Genomic DNA, 21,904 nt, shown 5'->3' with positions numbered 1-21,904 from the left:
TGTACCCAAGGTGGTCAGGGCCTGGGTGCTAAAAAATGGGGTTTAGAGAGCAGACCTAAGGGAAGGACTACTGTTAGCTGGGAGAAGACAGACTTAGGGAATGGGAAAGAGGAGCTCTGCAACTGAGAATGATGGGTGCTGACAAACAAAGCAAAGGGGAAGTTCTGCTCAACATCCAGGGCAGGCTCCGGTCACCATAACATCAGTCAAACAACCCTATCAAGTTAATAATGGCCAGCGTATGCTGAGGAGAGGTGGTGGACATCCATACTATAAGCAGCTCTCTCACACACACACAAACACAAAGTTAAACCCAAGCAGACTTCAATGTTCCCACATAAAAATAACCCTTAAAGACTGCCTGCAGGTCTGGAATTACAAAAAGGAACCCCTGAAGCATTTAGCTTTGAAGACCAGCAGGATTTGAGGGCAAGAGACCCATAGGGCTGGGGAAAACAGATACTCAATTCTTGGAGGGCACATAGAACTTATCACAGACACTGGTACTCAGCACAAAAAGAAAATATCTCCAGATGAACTGGTGTTAGGTTAATTTATGTGAATTGGAAAGTCTCCTGGAGAGGCAGAAGTCGGCTATAGTTCACCAGGGAGATGAGGACATTAGTAGCAGAAGCTCCAGAGAATTACTTAGGATGATATCTCCAGGAGGTTCCCATTTTGATGCCAACACCCGACCCTGCCCAACAGCCTACAGGCTCCAGTGCTGGAATGCCTTACACCAAACAACTAACAAGACAAGAAAATGTTGTGCCCATCATTAGATAGGCTGCCTAAAGTCTTACTAAGCTCACAAGCACACCAAAATGCACCTCTTGACATTTCCCTGCCTATCCATGGGACAAGACTCAACTCCACCTACAAAAGGGAAAGCACCAGCACCCCCTCCCATCAGGAAGCCAACAAAAGCCCCTGGACCGACATCACCTACCAGGGGTCGGTCACCAGAAGCAACAGAAATGGAGAAATGGAGAAAGGAGGACCACAAACAGTTAAGAAAGGAGGCCTGTGGAAAGGAGACCACAAACAGTTAAGGTGATAACAAAATGAAATGACAGAGAAATGCATTGCTGATGAAGCAGCAAGATAAAAACCTACAAGAAACATGAAATTAAAAGGATATAGGCAATATACCAAGGAAAGAATTCAGAGTAATTACAGTAAAGACGATCCAAGATCTCAACAAAGAATGGAAGTACAGATCAAAAAGATAAAAGAAATGATTTACAAAGAAATAAAAGATTTAAAAGAGAGACAAAAAGAGATGAGTTACACAATAATAGAAATTTTAAAATGCATTATAAGGAATCAATAGTAGAATAACTGAGGCAGAAGAATAAATAAGTGAGTTAGAGGACAGAGTAGTGAAAGTAACTTCCGTGGAATAGAATAAAGAAAAAAGAATGAAAAGAAATGAGAATTATCTCAGAGGCCTCTGGGACAACATTAAATGCAACCTTCATATTATGGGGTGCCCAGAAAAAAAGGATAAAGGGCCACAAAAATATCTGAAGAGACTATAGTCAAAAACTTCCCTAACATGTGAAAGGAAATAGTCACCCAAGTGCAGGAGGTGCAGAGAGTCCTATAAAAGATAAACTCAAGGATGAACATGCCAAGATTCATATTAATCAAACTATCAAAATTAAACGCAGAGAAAAATATTAAAAGTAACAAGAGAAAAGAAACAAATAATATAAAGGGAACACCTATAAGGTTATTAGTTTATTTTTAAGCAAAAACTCTGCAGGTCATAAGCAAGTGGTACAATATGTTTCAAGTGATGAAAGGGAAAAACCTACAACAAAAAATATTCTACCCAGCAAGGCTTTCATTCAGATACCTCAGAGAAATCAACAGCTTTCAATATAACCAAAAGTATCGATAGAATAGCATTAAAACAAATCCTAAAGGAACTTCAGTAGGAAGGGAAAAAAGAAGCCACAATGAGAAACAAGAAAATTACAAATGGGAAAGCTCAGTGCTAAAGGAAAGATTATATAATAAAAGTAGGAAATCACAGATATACAAATATGCTATCAAAACAAGCAATCATAAGTAAAGCAGAGTATAAATGCATGGAATGGGAATTGCACTTGAAATTAAGAAATCAGCAACTTAAAACAACCTTATTTGTATATAGATTGCTAAATCAAAACCACATGGGAAATACAAATCCCCCCTCCGCCCCCCCCCAAAAAAAAAAAAACACTACAATAGGTACACATGAAGAAAAACAACCCAAACACAGCACTTAAAATGGTCATCAAACCACAAGAGAAGAGAACAAAACAGAAATGGAAGGAAAAACACCTACATAAAGAAACCAAAAGCAGTTAAGGAAAGTGATAGTAGGAACATTCTTATTGACAATTACCTTAAATGTGAATGGATTAAAGGTTTCATCCAAAAGACTGAATGGATACAAAAACTAGGCTCATATATATGCTGCCTACAAAAGGCCTGGAGACACATACAGACTGAAAGTGGGAGGGTGGGAAAGTATTCCATGCAAATGGAACTTGAAAAAAAGCTGGAGTAGCAATACTCATAGCAGAGAGAATAGACTTACAAACTGTTGCAAGACACAAGAAAGGACACTGTATAATGATCAATGGGCCAATCTAGGAAGAAGATATAACAATTGTAAATATATATGTGCCCAACCAAGGAGCACTTCAATAAAAAGGGCAAAACCTAATATCCATAAAAAGATAAATTGACAGTAATACAATAACAGTGGGGACTTTAGCATCCCATTTACACCAATGGATAGATCGTCCACAGAGAAAATTTAATAAGGAAACACAAGCCTTAAATGATACATTAGACCAGATAGACTTTGATATTTACAGGACATTCCATCAGAAAGCAACACTATACATTTTCTTCTCAAGTGCACATGAGACATTTTCCAGGATAGATCACATCTTGGGTCACAAATCAAGTTTAATGATCCAGCAATCACACTGCTGGGCATACACACTGAGGAAACCAGAATTGAAAGAGACATGTGTACCCCAATGTTCATCGCAGCACTGTTTATAATAGCCAGGACATGGAAGCAACCAAGATGTCTATCAGCAGATGAGTGGATAAGAAAGCTGTGGTACATATACACAATGGAGTATTACTCATCCATTAAAAAGAATACATTTAAATCAGTTTTAATGAAGTGGATTAAACTGGAGCCTATTATACAGAGTGAAGTAAGCCAGAAAGAAAAACACCAATACAATATACTAACGCATATATATGGAATTTAGAAAGATGGTAACAATAACCCTGTATGTGAGATAGCAAAAGAGACACAGATGTATAGAACAGTCTTTTGTACTCTTTGGGAGAGGGAGAGGGTGGGATGATTTGGGAGAATGGCATTGAAACATGTATAATATCATATATGAAATGAGTCACCAGTCCAGGTTCGATGCACGATACTGGATGCTCAGGGCTGGTGCACTGGGACAACCCAGAGGGATAGTACGGGGAGGGAGGAGGGAGGAGGGTTCAGGATGGGGAACACATGTATACCTGTGGTGGATTCATTTTAATATATGGCAAAACCAATACAATATTGTAAAGTTAAAAAATTAAATTAAATTTAAAAAAAGAAAATTGAAATCATATCAAACATTTTTCTGACCACAACACTATAAAAATAGAAAACAATTACAGGAAAAAGGATATATATATATATATATATGATATATATATCATAGAGGCTAAATGATATGTTACTAAACAACCAATGGATCACTGAAGAAATCAACGAGGAAATTTTTAAAAATACCCGCAAATAAATGACAAAACCTATGGGACACAGCAACAGTCGTTCTACCTGGAAGTTTATTGCTATAGAATATTACCTCAGGAAACAAGAAAAATCTCAAATAAACAACCTACCTTATACCTAAAGCAACTAGATAAAAAAGAAGATCAAAAACAACAAAAACCGAAGTTACTATTAAGGTTGATGCAAAAGTAATTGTGATTTTCGACCTCGAATTTTAAATCATCAAAACTAGGGTCAAATATATCTTTATTAATCAAAATAGGAACCATTACAATCAACAAATTTTTGCTAATGAGAAATAAGCTTGTTTCTTCCTGGAGCATATAAGTCCATGCTTTAAGAATCAACAAACTCTTGGAAAGAATTTTCTGCATCTGGCTGGTTGTAGAAGCTTTTTCCCTGGAAAAAAAAAAAGATGTCCAGATGCTTGAAGAAGTGGTAGAAGGTTGACAAAAAGTTAGGTCAATATGTCGGATGAGGCAAAAGCTTGTAGCCCAATTTGTTCATCTTTTGAAGCACTGGTTGTGTGATGTGCGGTTGGGCATTGTAATGGAGAAGAATTGCACCCATTCTGTTGATCAATGCCAGCTGTAGGCATTGGAGTTTTCAGTGTATCTCGTCTATTTGCTGAGCATGCTTCTCAGATGTAGTAGTTTCCCTGGGATTCAGAAAGTTGTAGTATATTGGACTAGCAGCAGACCACCTGTGACCATGACCATTTTAGGGGGGCATGGTTAGCTTTGTGAAGTGCTTTGGAGTTTCTTCTTGGTCCAACCACTGAGTTGGTTGTTGTCAATTGTTATAAAATCCATTTTTTGTCATACATCACAATTTGATTGAAAAATGGTTCATTGTTGTTACGTAGAATAAGAGAAGACAACACCTTAAAGCAATTTTTGTTTGTTTCTGGTCAGCTCATGAGGCACCCACTTATTGCACTTCTTCACCTTTCCAATTTGCTTCAAATGCTGAATGACCATTAAATAGTCAGCATTGAGTTCTCCAGAAACTTTTTATGTAGTAGAAAGAGGATCAGCTTTGATGATGAAGACTCTCAGTTGGTCATTGTCAACTTCCAATGGCTGGCTACTATGCTCCTCATCTTCAAGGTTCTTGTCTCCTTTGCAAAACTTCTTGAACCATCACTGCACTGTTAAGCTGGCTAGCAGTTCTTGAGCCAAATGTGTTGTTGATATTGCCACACACAAGAAGAAAAGAAGAGAAATAAAATTAGCAAAATATAAATGAAAAAGAAGAAGTTAGAACTGACACGGCAGAAATAAAAGATAATAAGAGAATACTACAAGAAACCATATGCCAATGAAATGGACCACCTGGAAGAAATGGACGAACTCTTAGAAAAGTACAACCTTCCAAGAGTGAATCAGAAATAAATAGAAAATATGAACAGACAAATCACAAGCACTGGCACTGAAACTATGATTAAAACCTTCCAACAAACAAAAGTCCAGGACCAGATGGCATCACAGGCTAATTCTATCAAGTACTAAGAGAGGAGCTAATGCTTATCCTTCTCAAACTCTTCCAAAAAATTGCAGACAAAGAAACACTCTGAAGCATATTCAAGGAGTCCACCATCATCCTGATACCAAAAGCAGACTAAGATATTACACACAAAAAAGAAAATTATAGGCCACTATCACTTATGAACATAGACACAAAAATCCTCAACAAAATACTAGCTAACCAAATCCAAAAACACATCAAAAGAATCATACATCATGATCAGGTGGGATTTATCCCAAGGATGTGAGGATTCTTCACTACACACAAATCAATCAAAGTGATATGTCATATTAACAAATTAAAAAATGAAAGTCATATGATTATTTCAATAGATGAGGAAAAAGCTTTCAACACCCATTTATGATAAAAAAAAAAAACCTCTCCAGAAAGTGGGCATCAAGAAAACATACCTAACATAATAAAGGTTGTATATGATAAAAACCCAGAGAAGGCAATGGCACCCCACTCCAGTACTCTTGCCTGGAGAATCCCATGGATGGAGGAGCCTGGTGGGCTACAGTCCATGGGGTCACTAAGAGTCAGACATGACTGAGCGACTTCACTTTCACTTTTCACTTTCATGACTTGGAGAAGGAAATGGCAACCCACTCCAGTGTTCTTGCCTGGAGAATCCCAGGGACAGGGGAGCAGCTGGTGGGCTGCCGTCTATGGGGTCGCACAGAGTCGGACATGACTGGAGCGACATAGCAGCAGCAGCAGCATGATAAAAACCACAGCAAACATCATTTTCAATAGTGAAAACCTGAAAGCATTCCCTCTAGGATTAGGAACAAGACAAGGATATACACTTGCACTGCTTTTATTCAACATAGTTTTGGAAGTCCTAGACATGGGAATCAGAGAGGAATAAGAAATAAAAGAAGTCTAAGTTGGAAAAGAAGTAAAAATGTCAGTTTTTGCAAATGACATGATACTATACATAGAAAAATCCTAAAGATACTACCAAAAATTACTAAATCTCATCAACGAATTTGGGGAGGTTGTAGGATGCAAAATTAATACACAGAAATGTATTTCATTTCTATACACTAACAATAAAAGATCAAAAGGAGAAATTACAATCCCATTTGTTCTTGTATTAAAAAATAAAATTAGGAACAACCTTACCAAATGAGTCAAAAGAACTATACTCAAAAAAACTGCAATATATTGATGAAATAAATAAAAAATGACACTAATAAATGTAGAGATTACCATGTTCCTGGATTTGAAGAATCAATATTGCTAAAATGACTATAGTACCCAAGGCAATATACAGATTCAATGCAATACCTATTCAGTTACCAATGGCAATTTTCATAGACTTGGAGCAAAATATTCTACAATTTTTTACTGAAACACCAAAGACCCTAAATAGCCAAAGTAATTTGAGAAAGAATGACAGCTGGAGGAATTAGTCTCCCTGACTTCAGACTATACTCCATGAAAACAGTATGTACAGAAAGATAGAAATATAGATCAATGGGACAGGACAGAATGTTCAGAGATAAACCCATGCACCTATGGTCACCTAATCTATGACAAAGGAGGTAAAAATATATAATGGAGAAAAGACAGCCTCTTCTATACATGGTGCTGGAAAAACTGGATAGATAAATGTAAAAGAATGAAATTTAAACACTCCCTAACACCACACACAAAAATAAATTCAAAATGGGTTAAAGATCTAAATGAAACGCCAGACACTATAAAACGCTAAGAGGAAAACATAGGCACAACACTCTCTGACTTAAAAATGCAAGATTTTTTTTTCGATCCACCTCTTAGAGCAATGGAGCAAATCTAGAGAAGGTGATGGAATTTCAGTTGAGTTATTTGAAATCCTAAAAGATGATGCTGTGAAAGTGCTTCACTCAATATGTCAGCAAATTTGGAAAACTCAGCAGTGGCCACAGGACTGGAAAAGGTCAGTTTTCATTCCAATCCCAAAGAAAGGCAATACCAAAGAATGCTCAAACTACCACACAATCGCACTCATCTCAAACGCTAATAAAATAATGCTCAAAATTCTCCAAGCCAGGCTTCAGCAATACATGAACTGTGAACTTCCATATATTCAAGCTGGTTATAGAAAAGGCAGAGGAACCAGAGATCAAATTGCCAGCATCTGCTGCATCATCGAAAAAGCAAGATAGTTCAAGAAAAACATCTATTTCTGCTTTATTAACTATGCCAAAGCCTTTGACTGTGTGGATCACAATAAACTGTGGAGAATTCTGAAAGAGATGGGAATACCAGACCACCTGATCTGCCTCTTGAGAAACTGTATGCAGGTCAGGAAGCAACAGTTAGAACTGGACATGGAACAACAGACTGGTTCCAAATAGGAAAAGGAGTACATGAAGGCTGTATATTGTCACCCTGCTTATTTAACTTATATGCAGAGTACATCATGAGAAACGCTGGGCTGGAAGAAGCACAAGCTGGAATCAAGATTGCCAGGAGAAATATCAATCACATCAGATATACAGATGACACCACCCTTATGCCAGAAAGTGAAGAAGAACTAAAGAGCCTCTTGATTAAAGTGAAAGAGGACAGTGAAAAAACTAAGAAAACTAAGATCATGGCATCTGGTCCCATCGCTTCATGGCAAATAGATAGGGAAACAGTGGAAACAGTGGCTGACTTTATTTGGGGGGCCTCCAAAATCACTGCAGATGGTGATTGCAACCATGAAATTAAAAGACACTTAACTCCTTGGAAGGAAAGTTATGACCAACCTAGACAACATATTAAAAAGCAGAGACATTACTTTGCCAACAAAGGTCTGTCTAGTCAAGGCTATGATTTTTACAGTAGTCATGTATGGATGTGAGAATTGGACTATAAAGAAAGCTGAGCAACGAAGAATTGATGCTTTTGAACTGTGGTGTTGGAAAAGACTCTTGAGCGTCCCTTGGACTGCGAGGAGATCCAACCAGTCCATCCTAAAGGAGATTAGACCTGGGTGTTCATGGAAGGACTAATATTGAAGCTGAAACTCCAATACTTTGCCCTGATGTGAAAAGCTGACTCATTTGAAAAGACCCTGATGCTGGGAAAGATTGAGGGCAAGAGGAGAAGAGGACGACAAAGGATGAGATGGTTGGATGGCATCACCGACTTGATGGACACGAGTTTGGGTAAACTCCGAGAGTTGGTGATGGACAGGGAGGCCTGTGGTGCTGTGGTTCATGGGGTCATAAAGAGTCGGACACGACTGAGCAACTTAATTGAACTGAACTTAGAGTAATGGAAATAAAAATAAACAAATGAGACCTAATTAAACTTAAAAGGTTTTCACAGCAAAGGAAGACATAAGCAAAACGAAAAGACAACCCTCAAAGTTGGAGAAAATATTTGAAACATTGGAATAAATGACAAAGGATTAATCCTCAAAATATACAAAGAGCTTGCACAGTTGAATATCAAAAGAGAAACAGCCCAATCAAAATATGGGTGGAAGATCTAAATAGAAATCTCTTCAAAGAAGACATACAGGTGGCCAAAACCATATAAAAAATTGCTCAACATCACTAATTATTAGATAAATATAAATCAAAACTACAATGAGGTATCATTTCACAATGGTCTGAATGGCCATCACCAAAAAATCCACAGACAATAAATGCTGCAGAGCATATGGAGAAAAGGTAATGCTCCTACACTGTTGAAATGAAAATTGGCACATCCACTGTGGAAAACAGTAAAGAGGCTTCTCAAAAAATTAAAACTAGAGCTACCATATAATCCAACAATCCCACTCCTGGACATATGCTCAGAGATAAACTACAATTCAAAAAGATATGTGTGCTCCAGTTTTAATTGCAGGGTTATTTACAATAGCCAGGACATGGAAACAATCTAAATGTCCATCAACAGAGGAATGAATAAATAAGATGTGGCACATATACAATGGAATACTACTCAGCCAAGAAAAAAAAATAATGCTATTTGCAGTAACATGGATGGACCTAGAGATTGTAATACTGAGTAAAGTAAGTCAGACAGAGGAGGGTAAATATCATATGATATTGCTTATATGTGGAATCTGAAACAAAAAAATAGTACAAATGAACATTTTTACAAAACAGAAATAAAGTGTAGAAAATAAATTTATGGTTACCTAGGCTTCCACCCAAGCAGGGGAGAGACAAATTGGGAGATTGGAATTGACATATACACACTACCATATACAAATAGTAAAGACCTACTGTGTAGCACAGGGAACTCTTCTCAATACTCTGTATTGATCTATGTGGGAAAAGAATCTAGAGTGGATAAATATGTATATATATATATGTATAACTAATTCCCTTTGCTGTACAGCAAAAGCTAACACAACATTTTAAATCAACTATACTATATATATATATATTTTTTTTTTTTAATGGATTAGACTTTGCAGAAAGAGCAGGTGAGAGTTTAAAACAGAGGGGACGTATATGAGGTCAACTTGGCTCTGGTTAAAAGCCAACCAAGGATTGAAGTAGAATGTAAAGTCTCATTTAGTGTATCTTTAGCTTCCAGATGCTTTCTTTCTCAACCCTTAAATATGATAAGTTGTTTCTGGTGCTGGCCAGTTTGCAATGTGTCAATCCTGCACAAATTAAACCCAATCTCTCAGAAATAAGCTTTACACCTGCATGAAAGTGTGGTTTTGTGGAATGAATAAGAATGAAAATGAGAACCATATCATAGCTCCCTAGTTCACAAATACTATATAGAATAAGCTGGTACTTACTAATAGTAATTTTCACAAAGAATGTCTGATTGAGATTTTGCTCCAACATTTCAGGGATTATCTAAACATTTCATAAAATTGAATATTTTTAGTAATTAAACTTGTAAAACTCATATGGAAACTTTTGAAATACTGGATATAACCAATGCTTTATTCTGTAATGCTGTGAAAGCAGAAGTAGCTTTATTCTGCTATCTTGAAAACTATAATAAATAAAATAAAATAGCTTTCCTGTGTTTCATACACATCACTAGTTTATAAAAAATTATTTTAGAAGATATTAAACTACCAAAAAATTCAGTTTTTTAATGATAAAAGTATATGAAAATATATTTTATTGCTACCTTTGAAGATACTAATGAGTCTACAGAGCAGCTCATTAGTAACTGCCATTAGATTTTTCTCTAAAAAGGAATTTCAGCATTGCAAAATAAGAATTTTAATTTCTTTTTTTAAATATAAATTTATTTATTTTAATTGGAGGTTAATTAATCTACAATACTGTATTGGTTTCTAATATAGAAATAAAGTTATACTTTTTTTAAAAAATTGAATTACTTTTTCCTAAAATTCCTTATTCCTAATTTTCTAAACATTTCTAAAAACATTCATTGAAAAAATAAATATAGCATAAATAAAGGTCTTTTGATGTTGTTTTATCTTTATTCTTTTTATTATAGTAAACTATTGCTACATCCACAGGTGAGTGTGAATTAACTAAGTATTCACGGTATCTAAAGAGAGATACTGAACTTTAGAAAAATCTTTACTTGCTTTTCAGGACAACAATCCAATCTACTCATAGAAAATCGTTCTCACCAGTTGAAAATATCTAACAGTCTATCATGAATTCCTGTAAATTATCAGTAAAATAAGTACATCTAAATTATTTAAACCAAAATAATCTTTCTTATGTTGAACTATTCTTTTTTAGAAATATATGCAAACTATTGGTTTGTTTCATTGTCATTCTCATTGAGGGAATTACAGCATAGTAGTTTTCTGAATAATATATAATGAAAATTTTTTGCATTTATACAGTATGATTGATTTTTTTTTTACTTAAACCACTTAATTTCTAAAGTGGCTTATGAATTTCTTTGTATTAGAATAAATCACTTTTACAAGAAAAAATTATTAACATATTATTTTCTTATCATGTTTCCATGTGAAATTATGGTGCAATAGTTAAAATTCTTCTTTTTTAAAAATATAATCATTCAGTAGAGTTAAATTTATTGCCTTGTATTTTCTTATATCTTCACAGATTGTGAGTGTTGGAAAGCACGTTAAAGGCTACCATTATATCATTGCAAACTTGGTAAGAACTCTTTATTTTCTATGTTATATAAGAATTGTTCAGACAGTCAAGATCATGTTAACCGCACCTTAAAATAATACTGTAATAAATTGTTAAACTACATTACTTATTAAGGTTTTTTACAACACATAGGATGATACTTTTATGTGTTCACAAAAAAAGGCATTAAGAAATGGAGAGTTTTATTTAAGATTGTCTGAAGGATAATAACCTAGGGGATAGTATTTCAGAAATCTTTGGAGGAATGTTCTTCCCATTAGAGGTCAAAGCAACAAGATTTTCTCCACAACTAAGAGGTAAAATTGTAAGTTTTTGAGTTAAAGAGTTATGCATCCAACTAACATATTGACATGAGCTTCCCTAGTGGCTTAGTTGTTAAGTATCTGCCTGCCAATGCAGGAGATGGGGGTCCAATCACTGAGCTGGGAAGATCCCTTGGAGAAGGAAATGGCAACCCACTCCAGTATTCCTGCCTGGGAAATCCAACGGACAGAGTTGCCTGGTGGGCTACAGTCCATGGGGTGGTAAGGAGTCATACACATTGGCAGTTTGTGTTGTTTTTGTTTGGTTGGTTTTGTTTTGTTTTAATATAAATTTATTTATTTTAATTGGAGGCTAATTACTTTACAATATTGTAGTGGTTTTGCCATTGGAGAAGGCAATGGCACCCCACTCCAGTACTCTTGCCTGGAAAATCCCATGGACGGAGGAGCCTGGTAGGCTGCAGTTCATGGGGTCGCAAAGAGTCAGATAGACTGAGCGACTTCACTTTCACTTTTCACTTTCATGCATTGGAGAAGGAAATGGCAACCCACTCCAGTGTTCTTGCCTGGAGAATCTCAAGGATGGGGGAGCCTGGTGGGCTGCCGTCTATGGGATCACAGGAGTCGGACACGACTGAAGTGACTTAGCAGCAGCAGCAGTGGTTTTCCCATACATTGACACGGATCCACCACAGGTGTACATGTGTTTCCCATCCTGAACCCCCCTCCCACCTCCCTCCCCATACCATCCCTCTGGGTCATCCCACTGCACCAGTCCCGAGCACCCTGTATCATGCATCAAACCTGGACTGGCGATCTTTTTCACATATGATAATATACATGTTTCAATACCATTCTCCCAAATCATCCCACCCTCGCCCTCTCCCACTGAGTCCAAAAGACTGTTCTATACATCTGTGTCTCTTTTGCTGTCTCACATGTGAGGTTATCGTTACCACCTTTCTAAATTCCATATATATGCATTACTATACTGTATTGGTGTTTTTCCTTCCAACTTATTTCACTCTGTGTAATAGGCTCCAGTTTCATCCACCTCATTAGAAATGATTCAAATATACTCTTTTTAATGTCTGAGTAATATTCCATTGTGTATATGTACCACTGCTTTCTTATCCATTCATCTGCTGATGGACATCTAGGTTGCTTCCACGTCCTGACTATTATAAACAGTGCTGCGATAAACACTGGGGGACACGTGTCTCTTTCAGTTCTGGTTTCTTCAGTGTGTGTGCCCAGCAGTGGGACTGCTGGGTCATATAGTAGTTCTATTTCCAGTTTTCTATGGAAACTCCACACTGTTCTCCATAGTGGCTGTACTAGTTTGCATTCCTACCAACAATGTAAGAGAGTTCCCTTTTCTCCACACCCTCTCCAGCATTTATTGCTTGTAGACTTTTGGATTGCAGCCATTCTGACTGGCGAAATGGTACCTCATTGTGGTTTTGATTTGCATTTCTCTGATAATGAGTGATGTCGAGCATCTTTTCATGTGTTTGTTAGCCTTCTGTATGACTTCTTTGGAGAAATGTCTGTTTAGTTCTTGGCCCATTTTTTGATTGGGTTGTTTATTTTTCTGGAATTGAGCTGCAGGAGTTGCTTGTATATTTTTGAGATTAATTCTTTGTCCATTGCTTTGTTTGCTATTATTTTCTCTCATTCTAAAGGCTATCTTTTCACCTTGCTTATAGTTTCCTTTGTTGTGCAAAAGCTTTTAAGTTTAATTAGGTAATATTTGTTTATTTTTGCTTTTATTTCCAATATTCTGGGAGGTTGATCATAGAGGATCCTGCTGATTTTTGTCAGAGAGTGTTTTGCCTATGTTTTCCTCTAGAAGTTTTATAGTTTCTAGTCTTATGTTTATATCTTTAATCCATTTTGAGTTTATTTTTGTGTATGGTGTTAGAAAGTGTTCTAGTTTCATTCTTTTACAAGTGGTTGACCAGTTTTCCCAGCATCAATTGTTAAAGAGATTGTCTTTTCTCCATTGTATATTCTTGCCTCCTTTGTCAAAGGTAAAGTGTCCATAGGTGCGTGGATTTATCTCTGGGCTTTCTATTTTGTTCCATTGATCTATATTTCTGTCTTTGTGCTAGTACCATACTGTCTTGATCACTGTAGGTTTGTAGTATAGTCTGAAATCAGGCAGGTTGATTTCTCCAGTTCCATTCTTTTTTCTCAAGATTGCTTTGGTTAATTGAGGTTTTTTAACTTCCATACAAACTGTGAAATTATTTGTTCTAGTCCTATGAAAAATATCATTGGTAGCTTGATAGGGATTGCACTGAATCTGTAGATTACTTTGGGTAGTATACTCATTTTCACTATATTGATTCATCCGATCCATGAACATGGTATATTTTTCCATCTATTTGTGTTCTCTGATTTCTTTCATCAGTGTTTTATAGTTTTCTCTATATAGGTCTTTTGTTTCTTTAGGTAGATATATTCCTAAGTATTTTATTATTTTCGTTGCAATGGTGAATGGAGTTGTTTCCTTAATTTCTCTTTCTGTTTTCTCATTGTTGGTATATAGGAATGCAAGGGATTTCTGTGTGTTAATTTTAAATACTGGAACTTTACTATATGATTAGCTCTAGTAATTTTCTGGTGGAGTCTTTAGGGTTTTCTATAATAGAGGATCATGTTATCTGCAAACAGTGAGAGTTTTACTTCTTCTCTTCCAATCTGAATTTCTTTTATTTCTTTTTCTACTCTGATTGAAGTGGCCAAAACATCCAACACTATGTTGAAGAATAGTGGTGAGAGTGGGCACCCTTGTCTTGTTCCTGACTTTAGGGGAAATGCTTTCAATTTTTTGCCATTGAGGATAATGTTTGCTGAAGGCTTGTCATATATAACTTTTATTATGTTGTGGTATGTTCCTTCTATGCTTGATTTCTGGAGGGTTTTTATCATAAATGGATATTGAATTTTTTCAAAGGCTTTCTTTGCATCTATTGAGATAATCATATAGTTTTTTATCTTTCAATTTGTTAATGTGGTGTATTATGTTGATTGATTTACAGATATTGAAGAATACTTGCATCAATGGGATAAAGCCCACTTGGTCATGATGTATGATCTTTTATTTTATTTTATTTTATTTTATTTTTTTAGGGTGGTGGTGATGGGGAGGGAGGGGTGAGGACAAGAGGTAGCAGGAGAAGAGGGGATGGGCCGGCAACCTTAAGATACTTCGTCAAAACCATCGGCTGCCCGGGCCTCCCCGGAGCGTCCCACTGCTGCGTCCTGCTCGGCCCCTGCGTGGCGCCGTCCCCGGCTGCCTGTATGATCTTTTAATTATGTTGCTTGATTCTCTTTGCTAGAATTTTATTAAGGATTTTTGCATCTATGTTCATCAGTAATTTTGGCCTGTAGTTTTCTTTTCTTTTCTTTTCTTTTCTTTTTTTTTTTTTTTTTGTGGCATCTTTGGTTTTGGTATTAGGGTGATGGTGGCCTCATAGAATGAGTTTGGAAATTTACCTTCCTCTGAAATTTTCTGGAAGAATTTGAGTAGAATAGGTGTTAGCTCTTCTCTAAATTTTTGGTAGAATTCAGCTGTGAAGCCGTTTGGTCCTGGGCTTTTGTTTGCTGGAAGATTTCTGATTACAGTCTCTATTTTAGTGCTTGTGATGGGTCTGTTAAGATTTTCTATTTCTTCCTGGTTAAGCTTTGGAAATTTGTACTTTTCTAAGAATTTTTCCATTTCTTCCAAATTGTCCATTTTATTGGCATATAGTTGTTGATAGTAGTCTCTTATGATCCTTTGTATTTCTGTGTTATCTGTTGTGATCTCTCCATTGTCATTTCTAATTTTGTTGATTTGATTCGTCTCCATTTGTTTCTTGATGAGTCTGGCTAATGGTTGTCAATTTTATTTATCTTCTCAAAGAACTAACTTTTAGCTTTGTTGATTTTTGCTATGGTAACTTTTGTTTCTTTAACATTTATTTCTGCCCTAATTTTTAAGATTTCTTTCCTTCTACTAACACTGGGGTTCTTTTTCCTTCCTTTTCTAATTTCTTTAAGTGTAGAGTTACTTAAGTTATTTATTTGACTTTTTTCTTGTTTCTTAAGGTAAGCCTGTAATGCTGTGAACCTTCCCCTTCAGTTCAGTTCAGTTATGTCACTCAGTAGTGTCCAACTCTTTGCGACTCCATGAACTGCAGCACACCAGGCCTCCCTGGCCATCACCAGCTCCCGGAGCTTACTCAAACTCATGTCCATTAAGTCAGTGACACCATACAACCATCTCATCCTCTGTCATCCCCTTCTCCTCCTGCCCTCAATCTTTTCCCGGATAAGGGTCTTTTCAAATGAGTCAGCTCTTCACATCAGGTGGCCAAAGTATTGGAGTTTCAGCTTCAACATCAGTCCTTCCAATGAATACCCAGGACTGATCTCCTTTAGGATGAACTGGTTAGATCTCCTTGCAGTCCAAGGGACTCTCAAGAGTCTTCTCCAACACCACAGTTCAAAAGCATCAATTCTTCGGTCTCAGCTTTCTTTATAGTCCAACTCTCACATCCATACATGACCACTGGAAAAACCATTGCCTTGACTAGACGGACCATTGTTGGCAAAGTAATGTCTCTGCCTTTTATTATGTTGTCTAAGCTGGTCATAACTTTTCTTCCAAGTGAGTGAACTCTCTCAGTCGTTTCTGACTCTTTGCGACCCCATAGACTATAGCCTACCAGGCTCCTCCATCCACGGGATTTTCCAGGCAAGAGTACTGGAGTGGGTTGCCATTTCCTTCTTCCAAGTAGTAATCGTCTTTTAATTTCATGGCTGCAATCGCCATCTGCTGTGACTTTAGAGCCCAGAAAAATAAAGTCAGCCACTGTTTCCACTGTTCCCCCATCTATTTGCCATGAAGTGATGGGGCCAGACGTCATGATCTTAGTTTTCTGAATGCTGAGCTTTGAGCCAACTTTTTCACTCTCCTCTTTCACTTTCATCAAGAGACTCTTTAGTTGTTCTTCACTTTCTGCCATAAGGGTGGTATCATCTGCATATCTGAGGTTATTGATATTGCACCTGGCAATCTTGATTCCAGCTTGTGCTTCCTCCAGCCCAGCGTTTCTCATGATGTATTCTACATATAAGTTAAATAAGCAGGGTACAATATACAGCCTTGATGTACTCCTTTTCCTATTTGGAACCAGTCTGTTGCTTCATGTCCAGTTCTAACTGTTGCTTCCTGACCTGCATACAGGTTTCTCAAGAGGCAGGTCAGGTGGTCCTGTATGCCCATCTCTTTCAGAATTTTCCACCATTTATTGTCATCTACACAGTCAAAGGCTTTGGCATAGTCAATAAAGCAGAAATAGATGTTTTTCTGGAATTCTCTTGCTTTTTTGATTATCCATCGGATGTTGGCAATTTGATCTCTGGTTCCTCTGCCTCTTCTAAAACCAGCTTGAACATCTGGAAGTTCACAGTTTTCATATTGCTGAAGCCTGGCTTGGAGAATTTTAAGCATTACTTTACTAGCATTTGAGATGAGCAAAAAGGTGAAATTTATTGTTTTGGGTTGCAATGTCCTATAGATATCAATTAGGTAAGTGGTCTACTGTATCATTTAAAGTTTGTTTTTCCTTGTTAATTTTCTGTTTAGCTGATCTATCCATAGGTGTGAGTGGGGTATTAAAGTCTCTCACTATTATTGTGCTATTGTTACTTTCCCCTTTCATACTTGTTAGCATTTGCCTTACATATTGTGGTGCTTCTATGTTTCATGCATATATATTTCCAATTCTTATATCTTCTTCTTGGATTGATCCTTTGATCATTATGGAGTGTCTTTCTTTGTCTCTTTTCATGGCCTTTATTTCAGTCTATTTTATCTGATATGAGTATTGCTACTCCTGCTTTCTTTTGGTCTTTATTTGCATGGAATATCTTTTTCCAGCCCTTCACTTTTAGTCTATATGTGTCCCTTGTTTTGAGGTGGGTGTCTTGTAGACAACATATGTAGGGGTCTTGTTTCTGTATCCTTTCAGCCAGTCTTTGTCTTTTGGTTGGGGCAGTCAACAGATTTACATTTAAGGTAATTATTGATAAGTATGATCCTGTTACCATTTACTTTGTTATTTTGGGTTTGAGTTTATACACTCTTTCTGTTTCCTGTCTAGAGAAGATCCTTTAGCACTTGTTGGAGAGCTGGTTTGGTGGTGCTGAATTCTCTCAGCTTTTGCTTGTCTGTAAAGCTTTTGATTTTTCCTTCATATTTGAATGAGATCCTTGCTGGGTACAGTAATCTGGGCTGTAGGTTATTTTCTTTATCACTTTAAGTATGTCCTGCCATTCCCTCCTGGCTTGAAGAGTTTCTATTGAAATATCAGCTGTTATCCTTATGGGAATCCCCTTGTGTATTTGTTGTTTTTCCCTTGCTGCTTTTAATATTTGTTCTTTGTGTTTGATCTTTGTTAATTTGATTAATATGTGTCTTGGCTTTATCCTGTTTGGGACTCTCTGGGTTCCTTGGACTTGGATGACTATTTCCTTCCCCATTTTAGGGAAGTTTTCAACTCTCATCTTCTCAAGTGTTTTCTCATGGCCTTTCTTTTTGTCTTATTCTTCTGCAATTCCTATGGTTTGAATATTCAGGCATTTACCATTGTCCCAGAGGCTTCTGAGGTTGTCCTCATTTCTTTTACTTCTTTTTTCCTCTCTGCCTCATTTATTTCTACCATTCTATCTTCTACCTCATTTGTCCTAACTTCTGCCTCTGTTATTTTACTGTTGGTTACCTCCAGAATGTTTTTATCTCATTTATTGCATTATTCATTATATATCGACTCTTTTTTATTTCTTCTAGGTCCGTGTTAAACATTTCTTGCATCTTCTCAATCCTTGTCTCCAGGCTATTTATCTGTAACTCCATTTTGTTTTCAAGATTTTGGATCATTTTTCATTATCGTTATTTGGAATTCTTTATCAGGTAGATTCCTTAGTTCTTCCTCTTTTGTTTGATTTGGTGGGCATTTATCCTGTTCCTTTACCTGTTGAGTATTTCTCTGCCTTTTCATCTTGTTTATATTGCTGTGTTTGGGGTGGCCTTTCTGTATTCTGGCAGTTTGTGGTTCTTCTTTATTGTGGAGGTTCCTCGCTGTGGGTGGGGTTGGATGGGTGGCTGGTCAAGGTTTCCTGGTTAGGGAAGCTTGTGTCAGTGTTCTGTTGGGTGGAACTGGATTTCTTCTCTCTGGAGTGCAATGAAGTCTCCAGTAGTGAGTTTTGAGATGTCAGTTGGCTTGGTGTGACTTGGGGCATCCTGTATACTGAAGCTCAGGGCTATGTTCCGTGTTGCTGGAGAATTTGTGTGGTATGTCTTGCTCTGGAACTTGTTGACTCTTGGGTGGTGCTTTGTTTCAGTGTAGGTATGGAGGCTTTTGATGAGCTCTTATCGATTAATGTTCCCTGGAGTGAGGAGTTCTCTGGTGTTCTCAGGTTTTGGACTTAAGCCTCCTGCTTCTGGTTTTCAGTCTTATTATTACAGTAGCCTCAAGACTTCTCCATCTATACAGCACTGATGATAAAACAAATAGGTTGAAAAGTTTCTCCACAGTGAGGGACACCCAGAGAGGTTCACAGAGTTACATGGAGAGGAGAAGAGAGAGGAAGGAGACAGGGGTGACCAGGAGTAGAAGAGGGGGAATCAAAAGGGAAGAGAGCAATATAGCCAGTAATCTCTTCCCTATGTGTTCTCCACAGTCTGGACCCCTCAGAGATGTTCATGGAGTTACATAGATAAGAGAAGAGGGAGGAAGGAGACAGAGGTGGCCAAGAGGATAAAAGGGGGAATCAAAAGGGGCGAGACAGATCCAGCCAGTAATCAGTTCCTTACGTGTTCTCCACAGCCAAGAAAGAGATTCCCACAGTTGGGTAGAGAAAAGAGGGGAGGGAGGAGATAGAGATGACCTGGTGGAGAAAAAGGAGAGTCGAAAAGGGGGCGAGAGCAATCAAGCCAGTAATCTCACTCCCAAGTAAAAATGGGTACTGAAGATTGGGTTCTTAAAGGTACAAAATTGATAACATATACCAAAAAGCAAAGATTAAATATCTAGAGTAGAAGTTAGATTCTCAAAAATACAATATTAAAAAAAAAAACAAAGTCACAAAAATTATATATATATAATAGTTTATATATATAATAATAGTATATATATAGTATATATAACTATAATAGTTTATATATATTATAGTTTATATATATGATATATATATTATAAATATATATACATATAATAAATAAATACATATAATATATATATGAAGTTTGCTTTAAAAATAGGGTTTTTTTTTTCAGGGTAATAGTAGGTTATAAAAATGAAAATTAAAGAAGTAGTAGAGGACTTAAATTTAAAAAAAAATTAAAAATGACAATAGTAAAAACATATCTAGGAATTTCTCTGGAGCTGGTGCGGACAGTGTGAGGTCAGATCATTTTCAGATAGTACCTTGATCTGGCTTATACTTCTCAAGATTTATAGGCCCCTTCCAATGTAGTCAGTGCTAACTACAGGGTTTTAATCTGTTGCACCTGTCACTTCCAAAGCAGTTCCCTCTCTTTATTTTAGCTTCTTCTGTTGCTGGTCTCTTCAGTGTCTTATTTCTGCTCTGACACAAGGCGGCGGTGGTGGTCACTTTTTTAGGCTCACTTGTTCAGTCATGCTGTGGGGAGGGCGGATCACTGCAAACAAATATCACTGGCATGTGTGGGGAGTTCTCGCAGTGACTCAGCCACATTGGGTTTCCTCCCGCTCATGGCATGTGTGCTTTCATGGTCTACACTTCTCACACTCTAGGTTGCTCTTCTGGGAACTGTCTGAGGCAGGCCCTGGATTGCGTGCACTTCCCAGGTCTAAGTCGCTCAGGTTCAGGTTCTCGGGCATTCCACAAAGGTGCAGACTTAGTTGGGCCTGCGTTTTGTGCCCTTCCCAGGTCCAAGGAGCTCAGGTGATCAGGTGCTTGGTAAGCGCAGTCACCCCCAGGTGGGGGTGCATCTTATCACCTCCCCCATCCCAGCTGCTCGGTTTTCTGGGTGTACAATGGGAGTGCCTTCTCAGGTGTGCCGTGCGTATCTTCTGGGGGCTGATCTCTGGCTATGACCCTCCTGGCGGATGTCAACCATCCAGAATCCCAAGAAGTCTTGGTTAGCAACAAAGCCTGCTTGCAGTTTGATAAAGGATGCCTCTCTGGGGCCACAATTGCCCCTTTCTGGCTCTGGCTGCCCCCACCTGCCTGTCTGCAGCAGGGGATGGACCGGTCTGCAGCCAGCTAGCTCTGCTCAGTCCTTTGTTATGTGAGCTGGCCTGGCAGTGTCTTAAGTTAGGGCTTTTCACCCGATAGTTCTCTCTCTCTCTCTCTATTTTTTTTTTTTTTCCTCTCTCTCTCTGGCTACCCCACAGTCTGGGTTGCTATCTCAAGTTAGTTCCCTAGATTGCCCTCAGGGCATTCAGGCTCAGTCCTTACTCTAAGCAATGCAGCCAGTGCCTCCCTGTCCAGCCCCCACTTGCTAGTGGTGGATGCGAGCATCTGGGCTGCTTCTCTGCTGGGAGTTGCTGTTAGGCACGTAATCTGTGGGATTTAATTATTTATTTATTTATTTTTCCTCCCAGGAAAGATGTAAGGCAAGTTCTTTTAGATTTCTTGGCAAAGCTCAAGTATTTCTTGCTAATTTTGGAAGTGTGGGGGAAAACTGACCATGCAGAGGGTCAGTTTCCTTGAATTATTTAGTATCATCTACACCTAATGGCTTAATCTCAAAATTGGTTTATCCTAGAGAAGTTAAGAATGTGTTTTCTCTTTTTCCACTGTATATTTCCTTGATGAGGATCTTGTGCTTAAAGCAGGAAAAGAACTGAAGACTACAAAAGGGATACATATGCATCTACTCTTTTCATGTAGCAAGGAGTCCATCACACTTTGAGACAGGAATTTTAAGTCTTTAATGAACTAGGTTTCACTATGGATTTGAGCCATTAAATGAAGCCATAAACTGTAAAGTCTTATTGTATTGTGTTTCTTAAATAAAGTATAATTTTGTTACTTAATATTATCATGAAAATACTGGGGAAATTTGACTTTTTTTCATTGTTTTTAGTAGTCAGGATGCTTTAATATATTTTATAAAAATGTAAATCTTAAAGCAAATATATCTTAATATTAATCACTATATGAGAAAAAGAGAGACATTTATTTACATG

General features: G+C 37.4%; 1 protein-coding gene across 10 annotated transcripts in view; it reads left to right on the top strand.

The window, feature by feature from the left end:
• The window catches only part of GRIA4 (glutamate ionotropic receptor AMPA type subunit 4), a 680,382-nt gene that overhangs the window by 534,489 nt on the left and 123,989 nt on the right, over window positions 1-21,904 (top strand). For all 10 annotated transcript variants that reach the window (XM_061440066.1, XM_061440062.1, XM_061440061.1 and 7 more), the window contains exon 6: window positions 11,356-11,409. In XM_061440066.1, coding sequence (XP_061296050.1) covers window positions 11,356-11,409 — 54 coding nt within the window. The remainder of the gene's footprint in view (window positions 1-11,355; window positions 11,410-21,904) is intronic.

This window comes from Bos javanicus, chromosome 15 (assembly GCF_032452875.1).
Source record: "Bos javanicus breed banteng chromosome 15, ARS-OSU_banteng_1.0, whole genome shotgun sequence".
Taxonomy (NCBI): Eukaryota; Metazoa; Chordata; class Mammalia; order Artiodactyla; family Bovidae; genus Bos; species Bos javanicus.
The sequence above is the reverse complement of the archived record's forward strand: the minus strand, read 5'-3'. Positions and strand labels throughout refer to the sequence as shown.